We start from the raw sequence: 15,000 nt of genomic DNA on the forward strand, positions 1-15,000 counted from the left end.
TGTAAGTACATATAAATAAAATTAATTTTAAATATCAATAAAATGTTAAAATAATATTGAGAGTGATAATTTGATAAAATATTCATTTTAATATACATAAAAAAAGCAATAAATAATTAAATATTTATTTATTTAATTATTTATTGCTTATATATATATATATATATATATATATATATATATATATATATATATATATATATATATATATTAATGTGTTTCAGTTATTCGAACACTAATTAATACAAATAAACACTACATTACTGTTCTCTTATTCTGCTTATTCTGTTTGTTTTTTTTTGTTTGTTTTTTTAATATACTGGAAAGAAGAGAAATGACTCAGAGAGTTTACAGGTTGTTAACGATGTAAGTGGATCGTTCCTCGTACACAGTGTTTTTTTCTTCTCAAAACTAAACTTCATATCAACGGCAAATTGAATTTTCCTACGTTTTTGTCAAAGGTGTCAAAGGTTTTCCATTTTCTTGCCTTCTATGTCTTTTATAACAATATTCAAACGGAAAAAATAATAATAAACGATCCCAATCTCCTAGTCCTACGATTTAAAATGTCATTTCTATATAATATATATTTTATATTTTTCTATTCTAATACTCTTACACTTGAGAGATCTGATACAGTGTTAAAGGCAAAGATCGCAACAAACACTGACTTCTTTCGTCATGACTTTCTGATTTGTTTGTTTGTTTATTTGTTTTTTTTTGTTACAGCGGCCCCTTTACATAGATTTTTCCATGTAAAAATTAAGTAAATCTGAAGTCGCTTAGAATTTGCATCATTACAAAAAAGAACAGAAACAACACGTCTTAGAGATACTACACAGGTTTGTTGTCAGTAGAAATGAATCTCTCCGCTTCATCCCATTTTATTCCCTAACACATGGTGTTGACCTTCAAAACAGCGAGCGGTTCAATTGGAAAAAAACAATTGTTCCAGCAGCTGATCTGCATCATACCTCGTGATTTCTGGAAAGCTCAGAAGGATGTGGTGTTTGAACACCTTTTGTTGGCGCCTTAGTAGGTAAGAGACATAAACAGATGCAAATTTATGAAGTGAAACAAATGAGCTCATGAAGTGGAAGGTGGCCTAAGCAAAACACAGGGATTACGAATTAGGTGTGAATTGCGAATCCATCCTCGCCTCAAAAGTCAAAAGGTCAGATGGGATAAATACATGATCCCATGGGTGCATTGTGGTTGTTTAAACCTGGATAACAGGATACATATGACAGTAAGACAAAACAAGCGTCATACAGTAAGAGCTAATATAATGTCCGTAGGAGATCCTGTAGAATGTTAATGAGGTAATCAGGAGTGGAAGAGAAGTATGTCAGAGTCGTTCAGGATACGTATGAGATCAGTGAGATGTGCTGTAGGTCAGACAAAGGAGTTCAAGGTGGAGTTGGGGGTACATCAAAGATCGGCTTTGAGTCCCTTCTTGTTTGCTGCGGCGACGGACAGGTTGATGGATAAAGTCAGAGAGGAGCGACATTGTGATCATTGTGAGAGTAGGGAGCGGGTGGAGGAACACCATGAATGAAAGTCAGTCATAGTTAGACAGAATACATGTGTATGAACGAGAGGTACGGAAGCAGAACAGTGAGGTTACAGGGGGCTGAGGTCAAGAAGGTGCAGGAGTTTTTGCTGTCAACCATCCAGTGTGAGGTGAAAAGAGGTGAAGAGGTGAGTGCAGGCGTGTTGGAGTGGGTGGAGAAAAGTGTTGTGTGACAGAAAGTCAGAGTGTCAGCAAGAATCAAAGGAAAGGTGTAGAAGACAGTAGTGAGAGCAGCTCTGCTGTATGTGTTAGAGACTGTAGCAGTGAGGAACAGACATGAGGCAGAGATGGAGGAGGACGTTGAGGTTCTCTTTAGGAGTGACGAGGATGGACAGGATTAGGAACGAGGGACATCGGAGGGACAGCTCAGGTCGGATGTTTTGGGGACAAGGACAGAGAGGATAGATTGAGATGGTTTGGACATGTACAGAGGAGGGAGATGGTTATATTGGTAGAAGGATGTTTGAGATGGAGCTGCAGGTAAGAGGTCAAGCGGAAGGACAAAGAGGAGATTTACTGTATGGATGTGTTAAATGAGGATATGAAGGTAACTGGTGTGAGAGTAGAGGATGCCGAGGATAGAGTTAGATGGAAACAGATGATTCGCTGTGAAGACCCCTAACAGGAAAAGACGAAAGTACGAAAAATACTTAAAACGCTTGTCATTTCAATCAGTAGTTTGACATCTACTCTATAATCTTTGACAAAAAAGTAATTTTCCAAACGTGCTCATGTCCAAATCCGTACATAAATCACAGAGGATACACAGCAGAAACAACATTTCAGATCATTTACAGCAGCTTCGTCAATGCAAACAAATAAACAAATCAAAACCTTTACGAGCAGCAGAAGTGAAAAAAATGTCTAAACTTCGATGTTTACAATAAGATAGTAATCTATTTCATTTAAAAAATAAAAAATAAAAAAGGGATCATGAAATTTGAGTTTTTTTTGTTTGTTTTTTTTATTTAGTCCAGCCCTGAATAAATGATTTCACATAGAAGTTTATACAGAAGTCCTAAGAGGCTATGCATTATTACATTTTTTCTTTCTTGTATTGTCCTGATAATTATTAAATTTTTCCGTTATCTCAACATAAATATAAACATATATACAGTATATATATATAGAGAGAGGTATATATATGTAAAGGCTATAAGATACACATAAATAGATCATATAGATCAAATAAAGAAATCTAACAATGCACATGGCCTCTTGAACACAAATTTAACGCTATACAAATGTGGGCGTGGCTAATATAATTCGTCACAGAACAAAGAACGTGCACTTGACAGAATATAACTAAATAAAAAGAAGCCAATTCCTTTAGTTCAGTAGATAAAAGTAATAATGAGGTTTTTAAATAAGTATTATCATATATTCGTTTAGTTTATGTTAAAGAATAGAATCGTTCGCAAACCAATCAGTTCGTCGAGTCGAATCTTTGCGTTAGTTCTTATAAATCATAGGTTTGATTCATCTCGATGATTCGGATCACTGAGTCAGATATGAAGAATCGTTTTGTAGTCGGATAGAAACAATGGTTACAAATCATGAGATTTTTTTCCCCTTAAAATGAGAAGGCTTTTAGTGAAATTTAGAGGGAAAGAAATATAGTGAAGTCTACGTTAAAAGCCAGAAAGAAAATACTATTAAATTACCTAAATTACTTATAGTTTCTGGTCTGTAACTCACTCACCACTGGGTGGCGCTCGTACCATTTGTCCTCCATCACCATGACGAGCAAAGTCAGCTAATGAGCAAATAAATAAATAAATAAAACCGTCCTGTCTTTGGAAATAATTTTAATGTACTCTTGTGCAGAATCCTGTGTGTTGTGTTTTCTTTTCCTTCCCTCTATACCTTCTTAAGGAGAGACACTACAGGTGAAGATGGATTTAAAATAATAATAATAATAATAATAATAATAATAATAATAGATCTCACAGGTAAAGCAAACTTGACTTCATCTTAATTAAATATGTGAAAAGTTTAGAAAACGTGAAGAAAATGTTTTTTGTTTTTTTTTTAATTCCGTTAATCAGCATTAAATCTAACAAAACTATAACAATTAATAAACATTTTTGAGAAATTCCTCTGTAATAAAAAGGTCTACTTATGTACAGGAATAAACACGTGAGATGTCAGGAGATGCTGGACATCTAGAAAACATTTGTTTTCTCTCTCTAGTGAATAAAGTTTATAAAAAAGAAATGAACCCATACGTCCTGATGACGCTCGACGATGTCTTCAAAGTAGGCGTAAAACGGTGAAATAAACATTGTTTGTTGACTTTTGACATCATATAATAGTCTAGTAAAAGATCTAAAAAAAAATACAAAATCTCAATCTTCAACAATAATCTGAACTTCACCAAGAGACAAATAAATCACAACAAAATTCTTAAACAAATCAACATTAAAGGTGGGGTCTCCGATTTTTGAGAAATGCTTCAGAGTCGGGCCAAATACTAAACAAAAACAAAACAAACGTGTAGCCAATGAGCAGAAAGGGGCGTGTCTTGTCAATATGGGCGGAGAGAGTGTTCAGTGCGCATGTGTGACATTAGCAGAAAGCGGTTTTAACATTGACATGGAGGATAAAAACAAAAAGAAAGAGAAGAAAGACTTACGATAAGGTAAGAAGTAGGACGTGTTAATATAGGATCAGCTTTCCAGCGCTGGAGAGAACTGAAGGAGCAGGAAGTTGGTCACATATTCACAGATTGGAGTTTCCTGAGTCAATAACTCCTGAGCTAAACGCTGTTACTACACAAATAACACCTCTTTTCTATCGTAGTAATGTAGAGACGCAGCTACAACCGTGTTTTGTGTAGTAACAGTGTTTAGCTCAGGAGTTATTGACTCGGGAAACTCCAATCTGTGAATATGTGACCAACTTTACTTAAGACGCCGAGGCGCTTTTTTCCTTCTCGATAGGTGAGTAACGTTGGTTTTGTTTTGTTACACAGAACTAATATATGCCTTTGTCCTTTACATGATTATGCTTGTGTGTCATTTTTGCTTGTTTGTTTATCTACAATCGTATTGTTCTTCCCTTCAGCTATGATAAAGACACATTTCTTTCCATTAATTGCCTGGGTTACGTATGTATGTGTGGGCGGAGCTATCGATACAGGGGTGGGACTTATTTGGGTTAGGGGCGTGTTTGTTTTGGTGATTTTATATGTCAACATTGGACCGGATGACACCGAATAAATAGAATCACTAGAACAAGTGCAATTCATTTCATTATATAATATAAAATATCGCTGCGTTATTTATTACAGCACAGATTCAGAATGAACGACAAAAGGCAGATGGTTTGTTATGGCATTGTTTTTTTTTTTCTTTTGCAATCACAAAAAACAGTCAATAACATTTTTTTTTTGCGTGTGTGTTAATTAGGCAAACATTCTGATCTAGACAAAGACAAATAGTTTGTCCGAAAAAAAAAACAAAAAAAAAACAAAACAAAAAACAGATAAAACATGAAAACATTCAGGAAGCTCCATCAACACTGTGAGACTCATCATTAGGTTAAATCCGAAACAGTGTGGGGTTTATCCTACACATGCTATGCTTATAAAATAAAATAAAATTAAATAACATTAAAAAAAATTAAAATAATAAAAATAAAATAAAAATCCAAATTAAATTAAATAAGCATGTCGCATCTGTCTCTGCTCAATCATAACCCACCACCCTCTCCCCCTCCCCCCCAAACCCACCCCCCATCGGTCTTCAGGATCTCTTAATAAATGTACACATCTGGATCCTGTTTACAGTAGATATTTCTCTCTCTTGTACATACAGTGCACTCGTGATGCGGTATAAACGCCTTCGTGTTTGAACATGCACATGTCCTGAGGGCTCCACCTGATTTAAAATCACCAGACAGACAGTGGATCGTTGTTATTGCTTGGCGTGTAGCTCGAGATGTGAGCGAAAACATTATCCGGTACGCAAATGTTCAGAAATACTCTACAGCACAGTGGGTGGACTGCGTTAAAGCCTCATTTCCTGCCTAAACACTCCATGAAGAAGAACAGTCTGTGATCTGAGAAGCTTCTTATCCAGATTATAATCCCAAAATTGGTGTGTGAGTGAGTGAGTGTATGGATCGTCTCCCAGGTCCCCCACCCACCAGCCAGGAGAAGAGCGCCCTCTACCTTCTTCCTCGTCCGTTCACGTTCGGTGGAAGACTAACGCCGTTACTTGCACCCCGGTGTGAGAGCACGGCGTCGTGTTATAGCTGAGGTTTCTCTCATCTCCATTCGCCTGAAGGTGTCTTTGTCGCTCCACCTGCTGAGGGCTTTGAGTTGTTGAAGGACGGATTTCAGTAGCACACACGAGCACGCAGATTTTGGGGGATATTCGGCGAAGCGTCTTTTAATTTCACCGTCGTTAAAAGTTCATCAGCTTCTGAATCTGAGCAGCGTCATAACGATGACACAATGATGTGTAGAAACCATAACATCATATCACCCCATCGCCATGTTTAATCTCTCACAGCACGTCCCATACGGACACCGGAATGTTCAGAGGGGCAATTGGTTTTTACACCAAAACATAAAACGTTTTCCAATAACATCATCGTGTGTGTATTTGGCCTGCGTGTGTATAAAGAAAGGTGTTTAAGCAGCTGTACGAAGGACAAAGGTTTTGTGAGTTTTAATTCTCATTCACACCTGAAATGTTTTTTTTTCCTTTACATAATTGGTCACAAACATTCAGCTCTAGTGCTTTTCTCAGAGATCCTGATTACGTCCCTAACGGCTGGTCAAGCTTAAAGCTGTACTGACCTTCACCCTTATTGACCAGGGAGCAGTTATAGTTCTACACATAACACTTATTGCTAAGCCCAACTTCTCTGCCTACCTTTATAGTGCACACACACGCGCTTGCCCATGCACGCACACACACACGCGCATGCACGCACACACACACAACCCTGCGTTCACATTACAACAATGACAACGTTCCTGTTCTACACGTGACTCACACTTGAGTGAGACTCAGTGTGGACGTGCGGAGGCTTTGATCCGTGCTGAGATTCAAACTTGCTGTCTTCTAATCTAAACAGTCCACTGAGGCACATCTGGTGCTGAAAACTGAAAATAAAAGCATTTTACTGCACTAAAACACACCGTCGGCTTTAAACAACGGTAACACGCTCACATGTGTACGTTGCAAAACATAGGAGGCATTTTGGCTTTAACAGGTTAACAGGCCACGCCCACAAACGACACCAGCATGCTAGATACATCGTATCTCTTACTAATGTGAACGCAGGATGGAGAAAATGCACGCACACACACACACACACACACACACACACACACACACACACACACACACACACAAGCTTGACAACGGCGTAATGTCCACGGACACGAGCACATGTAAAAGCAGTGCATTCTGGGAAACAGTGCATTTCTTTTAAACAGTACCACAAACGCGAAGGTCTGAGACGGCGGACGTCTCTGAGCTCGCACAGTAGATGTAGATTTTTTTTTTTTTTTTAAATCGAGTGTCTCTTCTTTTAGACCACAATCATTTAAAGACAAAAAACATTTAAACTGACGAACAGAGTGAGGAAGGCGGGTTGTGGGGAAACGACTGCGCCGCCGTTAGGACTGATTGTCTAAATGCGGCAGCGTCACGAGCGCGTGCGGGTCAGCGGCGTGGGAGGAAACGTGCTGCTTGTTGTTCACGTTTGTAACGGCCGCTGTAGATCTCGCCGTACGCTCGCTAAGCAAACGTGTTCCTGCTTTCAGGAGGAATTAGAAAGCAGAACTAAATCAGGGAAACGTTCTCGCTTTCCCCCGGAGTTTGTTTCGCCTTTAGACGGCCGAGCGCGTGCGACGTGCATGCATGTGTGTGTGTGTGTGCGCAGACACCAAGCCGAGAGAGCGTTTAAATCTCTTATAACTCGACTACGAGACTGCATTCGGCGATTAAAGTCGCGGAACGGACGGAGAAGCACGACCACACCGTCCAGATTCTAAAGTCGTCCCAGTTCTCTCTCTCCTCTCCTCACGAGGTCTTCCGAAGTTCAGTCACTTGTAGAAATATTTCAGTCGAACAGAAAAAAAAAATAAAATAAAATAAAAAATAAAAAAAGGCCTCGATCCCAAATGGAATGTTCTGGAAAAATGATTCAAGTGTCCAAGTTTGTTTGCCGAGAAAGTAAAGAGTCTGAGAAGGTGCAGTCACAGGGTTCGAACGCAGTCGTTAAAAAAAAATATGTGCCTATTTTTCTGCAAGAATCCAAAGAAGTGCAACTAACCCTTAGGGTCGTTTTTTTTTTTTTAATAGCCAGCGACGGAAGCGACGACGATTTAAACCCTGAAAATAAAAGCTGGAAACGAATACGCTCTAAACGTGCGCTGTGCTGCTGTAAAACGCCGAAACTTTGGGCAGTTCAGGTTTTATAGTAAATTAATTTTTGGGAATTTATCTGCTGATTTTTTTTTATTTTTTTTTGGTCTTGGATGAACTGCAGCGCTAAAACTCCAGCTCCGTTTGTCCGCTCGTTGACTGTTCAGTACAGGCCGACGCAGCTGAAAATGAAGGGTACGAGGAAGAAGGCGCTGAAGCCGACGGTCCAGTAAACGATGTAGCGGTACGGGAGCTCCACCTGCATGTTCTGTCTGGCTATGCGGACGTCCTGGCTGGAGATCCCGGCGGCGCGGCACACCAGGGGGATGGTGAGAGCCTTCATCACCGCCCTCGTGGCGAATAGCATCGTCACGCCAAGAACAAATCGCAGGAAGCTCCACCCGAAGAGTCCCAGGCTGAGCGGCGGAGCCTGCAGAGGCAGCATGGAGGCAGGAGGATCGTGGATCAGAGCCAGCTGGTGGTTGAGATGAGACGCCACGGCGATGCCCGCGCCCGTACCCAGGATTTGAGCGGTGTCACCTCTGGATGTGCTCCACGTGTCCAGCGTGAAGGAGAAAAGTCCCAGGATGGCGTGGAAAGACACGACGAGAACCGGAGCGTATCTGGAAGACAGGTTGAACGTGTCGATGGCGTCTAGAGCTGGATAGAATATGGCCAGGATGAGCAGGCTGAAAAAGAACCCTGCAATCACGTCCTGGGGGAAAGAAAAAAACAATGAATGTAAATCTCAGGGTTGTAAAGTAAAGAACGGTACTCTAGATACACTAAACAAAAGTTAGTGCACCCCTGACCATCACACCCATATGTTGTTCTTCCACAAGCTGCTGCCACACGTCGTCTCTGTATGCTGTAACCCAGTTCCAGCGTGACAACGTGCCCGTGCACGAAGCCCCTTGAGCTCCACGCAGACACGATGGGTTCAGGTTGATGAAGAACTCCAGCGTCCTGCACACAGCCCTGAATCTGACACCAGAGTCTGATCTCACTAACGCCGTCAGGGGTGCACAAACTTTTGGCTTTATAGAGTGTATGTACGAGGAGCCGATTACTGTATTGTCGGTTGGCTCGGCTCGTATCGTGGGTTCTTTTAAAAGCCACACACACACACACACACACACACACACACAGTAAATAACCAGGATATTCCCCTCTATCTATCCAAAGTGTGTGTGTAATAAATACCTTGAGTAACAGATACCTTTGAGCCTGAGACATGAAAGTGTAGCTGGAACTGCTAACACATCAGGTTTATTAGTTCAGATAATCACCGAGTGAATAATTGACGTTTGACATGACATAAAAAAAAAAAAAGATAAGTGCATAAAAACAAATCAGAGTAAATAAAGTTTCATTAAAATGACGGGGCCAAAATATCATGACTCACCAATGAGGTCATTACACAACTTATCGTTGCGATGAAGCGCGATTTTTAAACGGAGCGCGAACAAAAACAGCGATGAAGTGAAATAAACCCTCATTTTTTTTCTTTTCTTTTAAAAGGTGTGATCGCGTCGTACGTCGGTGCAAGACGAGGGAAGAGATTTTTGGAGTCGTTTTGGATTTAATTAGCAAAAAAAAAAAAAAAAAAAAACAACCACAAAAAAAGCGGAAATGATTGAAAAACAATATAAATATTTTGACCTAAAATAAACAAATATTTCAGCAGGATTTAAATAAATAAATAACAAAAAATATATATACATAAATAAAGTTAAAAAAAAAAAAAAAAAAAAAAAAAAAAAATGTAAGTTTTCCGGCCAAAATAATACTTTTTTTGTTGACCAAAAAAAACAATTTTTCAGCAAATTCAGTTTTAAACAAATTAACTGATAAATGAAAAAAAATAATAATTATTAAAAAAGTTTCTATTGTTATTAAAACAGCCTTAAATTGAAAGAGTTAACGTGTGTGTGTGTGTGTGTACATGTGTGTGTGCTTTCTGGCTCACCAGGACAGAGTGCATGCCCATGTAGACGCGACTCACACACACCAGCACAGTCCAGCTCAACACCAGCGCCAGTCCGGAAACTAAAGGATACTGGGACGAAACACAAACACACACACACACACACACACATCAATATACAAGATGTGTAAAAAAAAAAAAACAAACAAATGACAAAAACAACTCATTTAAATAGCAAAAACAGACATCGTTTACATACGGGTGCACAAACTTTTGCATGCGACTACTTCTAACTGTTAGGATTGTTTCTATAGTAAGAAACTTCAATCGGCTCGCGAGCACATTGTCATGCTGTTTAACAGGAAGTTCGTGTCCTGGATAATTACATCGTCGGGTCACGGAGACTTTTCCGCCATGGGAACATAACCTGAGCCAACGACCTGCTTGTCACACACACGCTTTGTATCTCACACACACACACACACACACACACACACTATCAAATCTATCTAAATGACAGTTTAATAGTGTGTGTGTGTGTGTGTGAAATAGATAAGACAATATGATATCTATGATATGGGGAAAGAAAAAAAAACAGATTACTGAAATAAAACAAACACTGAAATGTTGATTGGGAATAAAACGAGATCACTGTCGCATTCTCGAATCTGATTGGTCAGAGGAGAAAGACAGGCTGCGGACGGAAGGCCCGTTTCCAGACGAGACGTCTTCGTTCAGAAAATTCCAAATGTTTGGGGAAAATAATCTTACTTAGTGGGATTTACAGAACTCACACACACACACACACACACACACACACACACACACACACACACACACACACACACACACACACACACACACACACAGTCTAAAAGAGAGAGATGTTGCAGGATTAGTACCAGTCTATCAGCAGAGATAATAACGTGCTCAGCAGAAATCAGTGACCTTTGGAAAAAAGGAGCGAACGACTCGCTGCTGCACGTGAGATCACCACATCTCATGAATCAGCTTCTCACATCTGTTTTCTCTCTCTCTCTCTCTCTCTCTCTGGTGTGTGGAAAGGGAAGAAGAATATAATTGCAGGGTTTAAGATGTTGTGTATGTGCCCTGACCGCGCCTCGTGCCCTCGGACCACATGACACACGAGCTGGAAAAGAGGAACTCTGAGGACGAAGGCGCTCTCAGCTCCTTAATTCTTCCTGTCTGTCATCAGGAGAAAACATCTGCCACAGATTACAGAGCAGTGTGTGTGTGTGTGGAGCTCATCCAGGAAAAAACTAAGCTATTGCAGCTGTGTGTGTGTGTGTGCGTGTGTGTGTGTGTGTGTGTGTGAACGTTAAGAGTATAAAGTGCGCTCATGGATTTTTATCTCCGTTAGTTCGGCGTGTCGGTCTGCTACACGTATCGTGATATATGTGGGTTTTCACACACGCTGTGTTTTTTTTTTTTTTTTTGCAGAGCTCAAGTTACCCACAATGCAATGTGGCTAAAACAAAGATCCTGCGCTTGTTTCATCTTGTTTGCGGCTGTTTGGAGAACAGAAGGCAGAGGAAGTGTTTGCATGCGAGCAACTGAGACGGAACATAATTAGCTGTTGGACACTGTGAGGAAGCTCTGTGTGTGCGTGTGTGTGTGTGTGTGTGTGCGCAAGAGTGAACAGGGAAATGAGAGAGCGAGAGAGAGAGAGTGAGAGAGAGAGAGTGTGTGTTTAAGTGAACCTGTTTATCAGGAACAGCAGAGCTTCTTATCTCTTTATGTCCTTTAAAAAAAAAAAATAAAAAATCAGTCTTGCGATTTTTTAAGCGTTTCACGTGAGGAAAGCGGCGCTCGGGGTCACACGTTCCAGGATGAGCCTCGTTACTCTTCCTCCTGAAACATAAACTGTGGGCGTTCTCAAAGCGAACGTGATTACACGACATAATACAGCGTCATTACCTCAAATCTCCACTCAACCTTCACCTCCAATCCAGATTTAGGATAATGACGGGCGGCGATTCCCAAACAAGCGCCGGCTTTATGATGGGGTTTTACAAAGGAACAATGAAGCCTAGGTGGGCCGACCTTCAGACCAACAATGGGGCTCTGTTGTTCTGCTTTGTTCTCCAGCAGATGCTACGTTCTGTAGTTCCTACAGTTTCGGCGGTACAGAGACAGCACGACTCTGAACGCTTCCCTGCAGGCTATTACAAGAAACGCCGAAACTGGAGACTCATTCTATTAAGCGTTATATAATTACACACGACCGTGTCGACGCAGGTCCTCCCGAACGAGCTGTTACTATGGAAACGATGGTCGTATTAGAACGTGTGCGTTAACGTAAAAGGTGCTGCGAAACTCATCAATGCAAAGATTCATCAAGGCCTCCTGACTGACCAATCAGGATCCGGTATTCAAATGACCGACTGGAGAGCGAGCGACGTCTGGGGCTTGAACTGACAAAAAAAAAAAAAAAAAAAAAAAAAAAAAAGAAACACAGAAACTACGACTAATTATGTCGAGTAAGAAGCTTAACCCCTGTAACGTTATTCAAACCGGTAAAAGCGTTTATTTAGTCACGGCGATCCGGACGTATCGCTTTTATCTGATTAGTTTAACCGCGTGTAGACGCTTTCTGAACTTGTTGAAGTTCTTTCTGATGTCGACTCCAAACTGAACAGATTATAGCCTGAACTGTGGAGTCGGAACCTGGATTTTACTCCATTACCGCAAAAACCACTTCATATTCGTGACTCTGATGAATAGAAGTAACAAAAACAACAGCATTTGCATCGGCCAGGAAAGACATTTACATTCACAAACCACCTGTGAACTCTCTTTGTGTGTGTGTGTGTGTGTGTGTGTGTGTGTGTGTGTGTGTGTTTGCACGCACATCTTTGTTTCCAACATACAAAGCCCTTCGTCTTGACGTGTCTGTATTTGCTAACACGGTTAATCTGTATAAAAGAGAGGTTTAATATGAGGCTGTAACCTTGACAGAACCGTTCTGCTCGATGTAACCTTGCTCGCATCGACAAAAAAAAAAAAAAAATAATAAAAGCTTATCTTGACAGAGATAACGTCAAACCTTGACCAACTTTCGCTGGCGCTGAGACAAAAAAAGAAAAAAAAAAAAAACAGAAAGCATTAAGATGGAGATCGCGAAGCCTCCCTGTGTGCTGGAGGAAGTGAGCAGCGACATAAAAGTAAAGCGACGGAAATCCCTGAGTTCGTGAGGGCGGAGCTTTGCGTCAATTTGATCTGTCAATCATGTCACATCACGACTGGCCTTTCCTCTCACTTCTTTGACTCTACTGCGTCACATAAAGAACTGGTTTTATACTGGAACCAGAACTGGTGTTACTATAGACGGTTGCTAAGGTGTTGCTAGTCAGTTGGATGCTGTTGGATCATTGCTATGACACTACAGGTTGTCGCTAGGTGGTTGCTATGGTACTGTAAAGTGTTTCCCGCTGGTTGTTATGGCTGTCTTTGCTTCCGTACCCAGGATGTTGCCAGGATGTTACTAAGCGGTCGCTATGAAGCGGTAGCAACTTCTAGGTTCTTTCTCAGGACACAAACTTTCTCAGCTTTTTTAATCAGGACATTTTTTAGTCTGTTGGCTTGTTTCGTTCTATCGCCCTGATCGGTGAACGTGTCGTCACAAAAGATGTAGAATGTACGGTGAAATTTGTACAGTAGAAAATCAGCTTTAGAAAGTTTTACGCAGCAGATGGGATATAAAATCTGACAAAATATGTCTGATCTAAAGTAAGTTTGAATTGTTGAAAATTTGTAAAAATGAATTGTTGCGTGTGTTTAGTGTAAGTGGGTGTAAAGGGTGTATAAAGTGTGTGTGTTAAGTGTGTGTTAAGTGTGTGTAAAGAGTGTGTATAGTGTGTGTGTTTAAAGTGTGTGTGTAGTGTGTTCAGTGTGTGTATAAAGTGTGTGTTAAGTGTGTACAGTGTGTGTTAAGTGTGTGTTAAGTGTGTGTACAGTGTGTGTACAGTGTGTGTACAGTGTGTGTGTGTATAAAGTGTGTGTACAGTGTGTATGTACAGTGTGTGTGTGCATAAAGTGCATGTTAAGTGTGTACAGTGTGTGTACAGTGTGTGTGTATAAAGTGTGTACAGTGTGTGTACAGTGTGTGTGTGTACAGTGTGTGTACAGTGTGTGTGTTAAGTGTGTACAGTGTGTGTACAGTGTGTGTATAAAGTGTGTACAGTGTGTGTGTGTTAAGTGTGTACAGTGTGTGTACAGTGTGTGTGTACAGTGTGTGTGTACAGTGTGTGTACAGTGTGTGTGTACAATCTACCCCTCCTGTCCTGCCCATAGCAGTGTTACCCCCCAGTGAGGATGTTCACACACCAGCTGGTTCACCAGCACCAGGTCGGGACCCTGTGCACTGATCACCGGTTGATTCTCACCTCCCAGCGGCCGCAGGTGAGCAGGAAGAGTCCCAGCGGCACGGCGGTACCGGACATGGCGTGTGTAGACGGCATGCTGTACTCGGAGTCGTAAAACACCTCCAGCTTCACCACAGGAGGGGAAGCGGGCCGCTTCCACCGCACCAGGTCCTTGGTGCACTGCCCCAGGTACATGACCCAGACCCAGATCGCAATCAGGCGGCGCGCGACGTACGGGTCCACGTTCCAGGTGAGAAACGGGAAAAAGCTGATGTAGAACAGCTCGTTGCCCAGTTCGGTGCCCAGCGTGAACGCGTAGTACAGGACCCGGTTGGAGATCACGAACTGGTGACCCGCGTCTCCCGTCAGCGAGTTCTTACGCAGCGGCCCTCGAGCCATTCCGTCCGTGCCGGAACCTCTAGACGGACGCGCGCGAGCGCTTTCTCCGGTGTCCCCGTTCGCCGTCCCGTTTATCGCGCCGTTGACGTCCTGATGTTTCCCTTTCTGTCCTCGGGACGGTCTGTCTCGCTGGTCTGCATCCACCTGGTCCCCGGTGAAGGAGCCCCGGACACCGCACAGCTCCTGGAACCGGGCGACGTGCTGCGGGTCGTGCAGCGACGTCAACAGCCGCGTTAATCCCATGTTAGCTTCGCAGCTAACAGCGTCGCCGCGTCAGGTGAAACAGGGCGCTTGTCTCGTGCTAGCGGATTCTTAGCTGCGTGTTTAGCT

General features: G+C 41.6%; 1 protein-coding gene across 5 annotated transcripts in view; it reads right to left on the reverse strand.

The window, feature by feature from the left end:
- Positions 1-4,899: 4,899 nt before the first annotated feature.
- The window catches only part of sgpp1b (sphingosine-1-phosphate phosphatase 1b), a 10,310-nt gene continuing 209 nt past the window's right edge, over positions 4,900-15,000 (reverse strand). Inside the window, exons 1-5 of one of the 5 annotated variants that reach the window (XM_060871696.1) lie at positions 14,293-15,000; positions 9,929-10,018; positions 9,163-9,211; positions 8,772-9,064; positions 4,900-8,674 (exon numbers count right to left, since the gene is read on the reverse strand). The exon at positions 14,293-15,000 is cut by the window's right edge and continues 209 nt beyond it. In XM_060871696.1, coding sequence (XP_060727679.1) covers positions 8,123-8,674; positions 8,772-9,064; positions 9,163-9,211; positions 9,929-10,018; positions 14,293-14,913 — 1,605 coding nt within the window. In that variant the 5' untranslated portion in view covers positions 14,914-15,000 and the 3' untranslated portion in view covers positions 4,900-8,122. Of the gene's footprint in view, positions 8,675-8,764; positions 9,065-9,162; positions 9,215-9,928; positions 10,019-14,292 lie in introns of all 5 variants that reach the window. The other 4 variants (XM_060871695.1, XM_060871700.1, XM_060871699.1 and 1 more) reach the window with 4 other exon arrangements.

The sequence above is a fragment of the Tachysurus vachellii genome, chromosome 6 (genome assembly GCF_030014155.1).
Source record: "Tachysurus vachellii isolate PV-2020 chromosome 6, HZAU_Pvac_v1, whole genome shotgun sequence".
NCBI classification, from domain to species: Eukaryota; Metazoa; Chordata; class Actinopteri; order Siluriformes; family Bagridae; genus Tachysurus; species Tachysurus vachellii.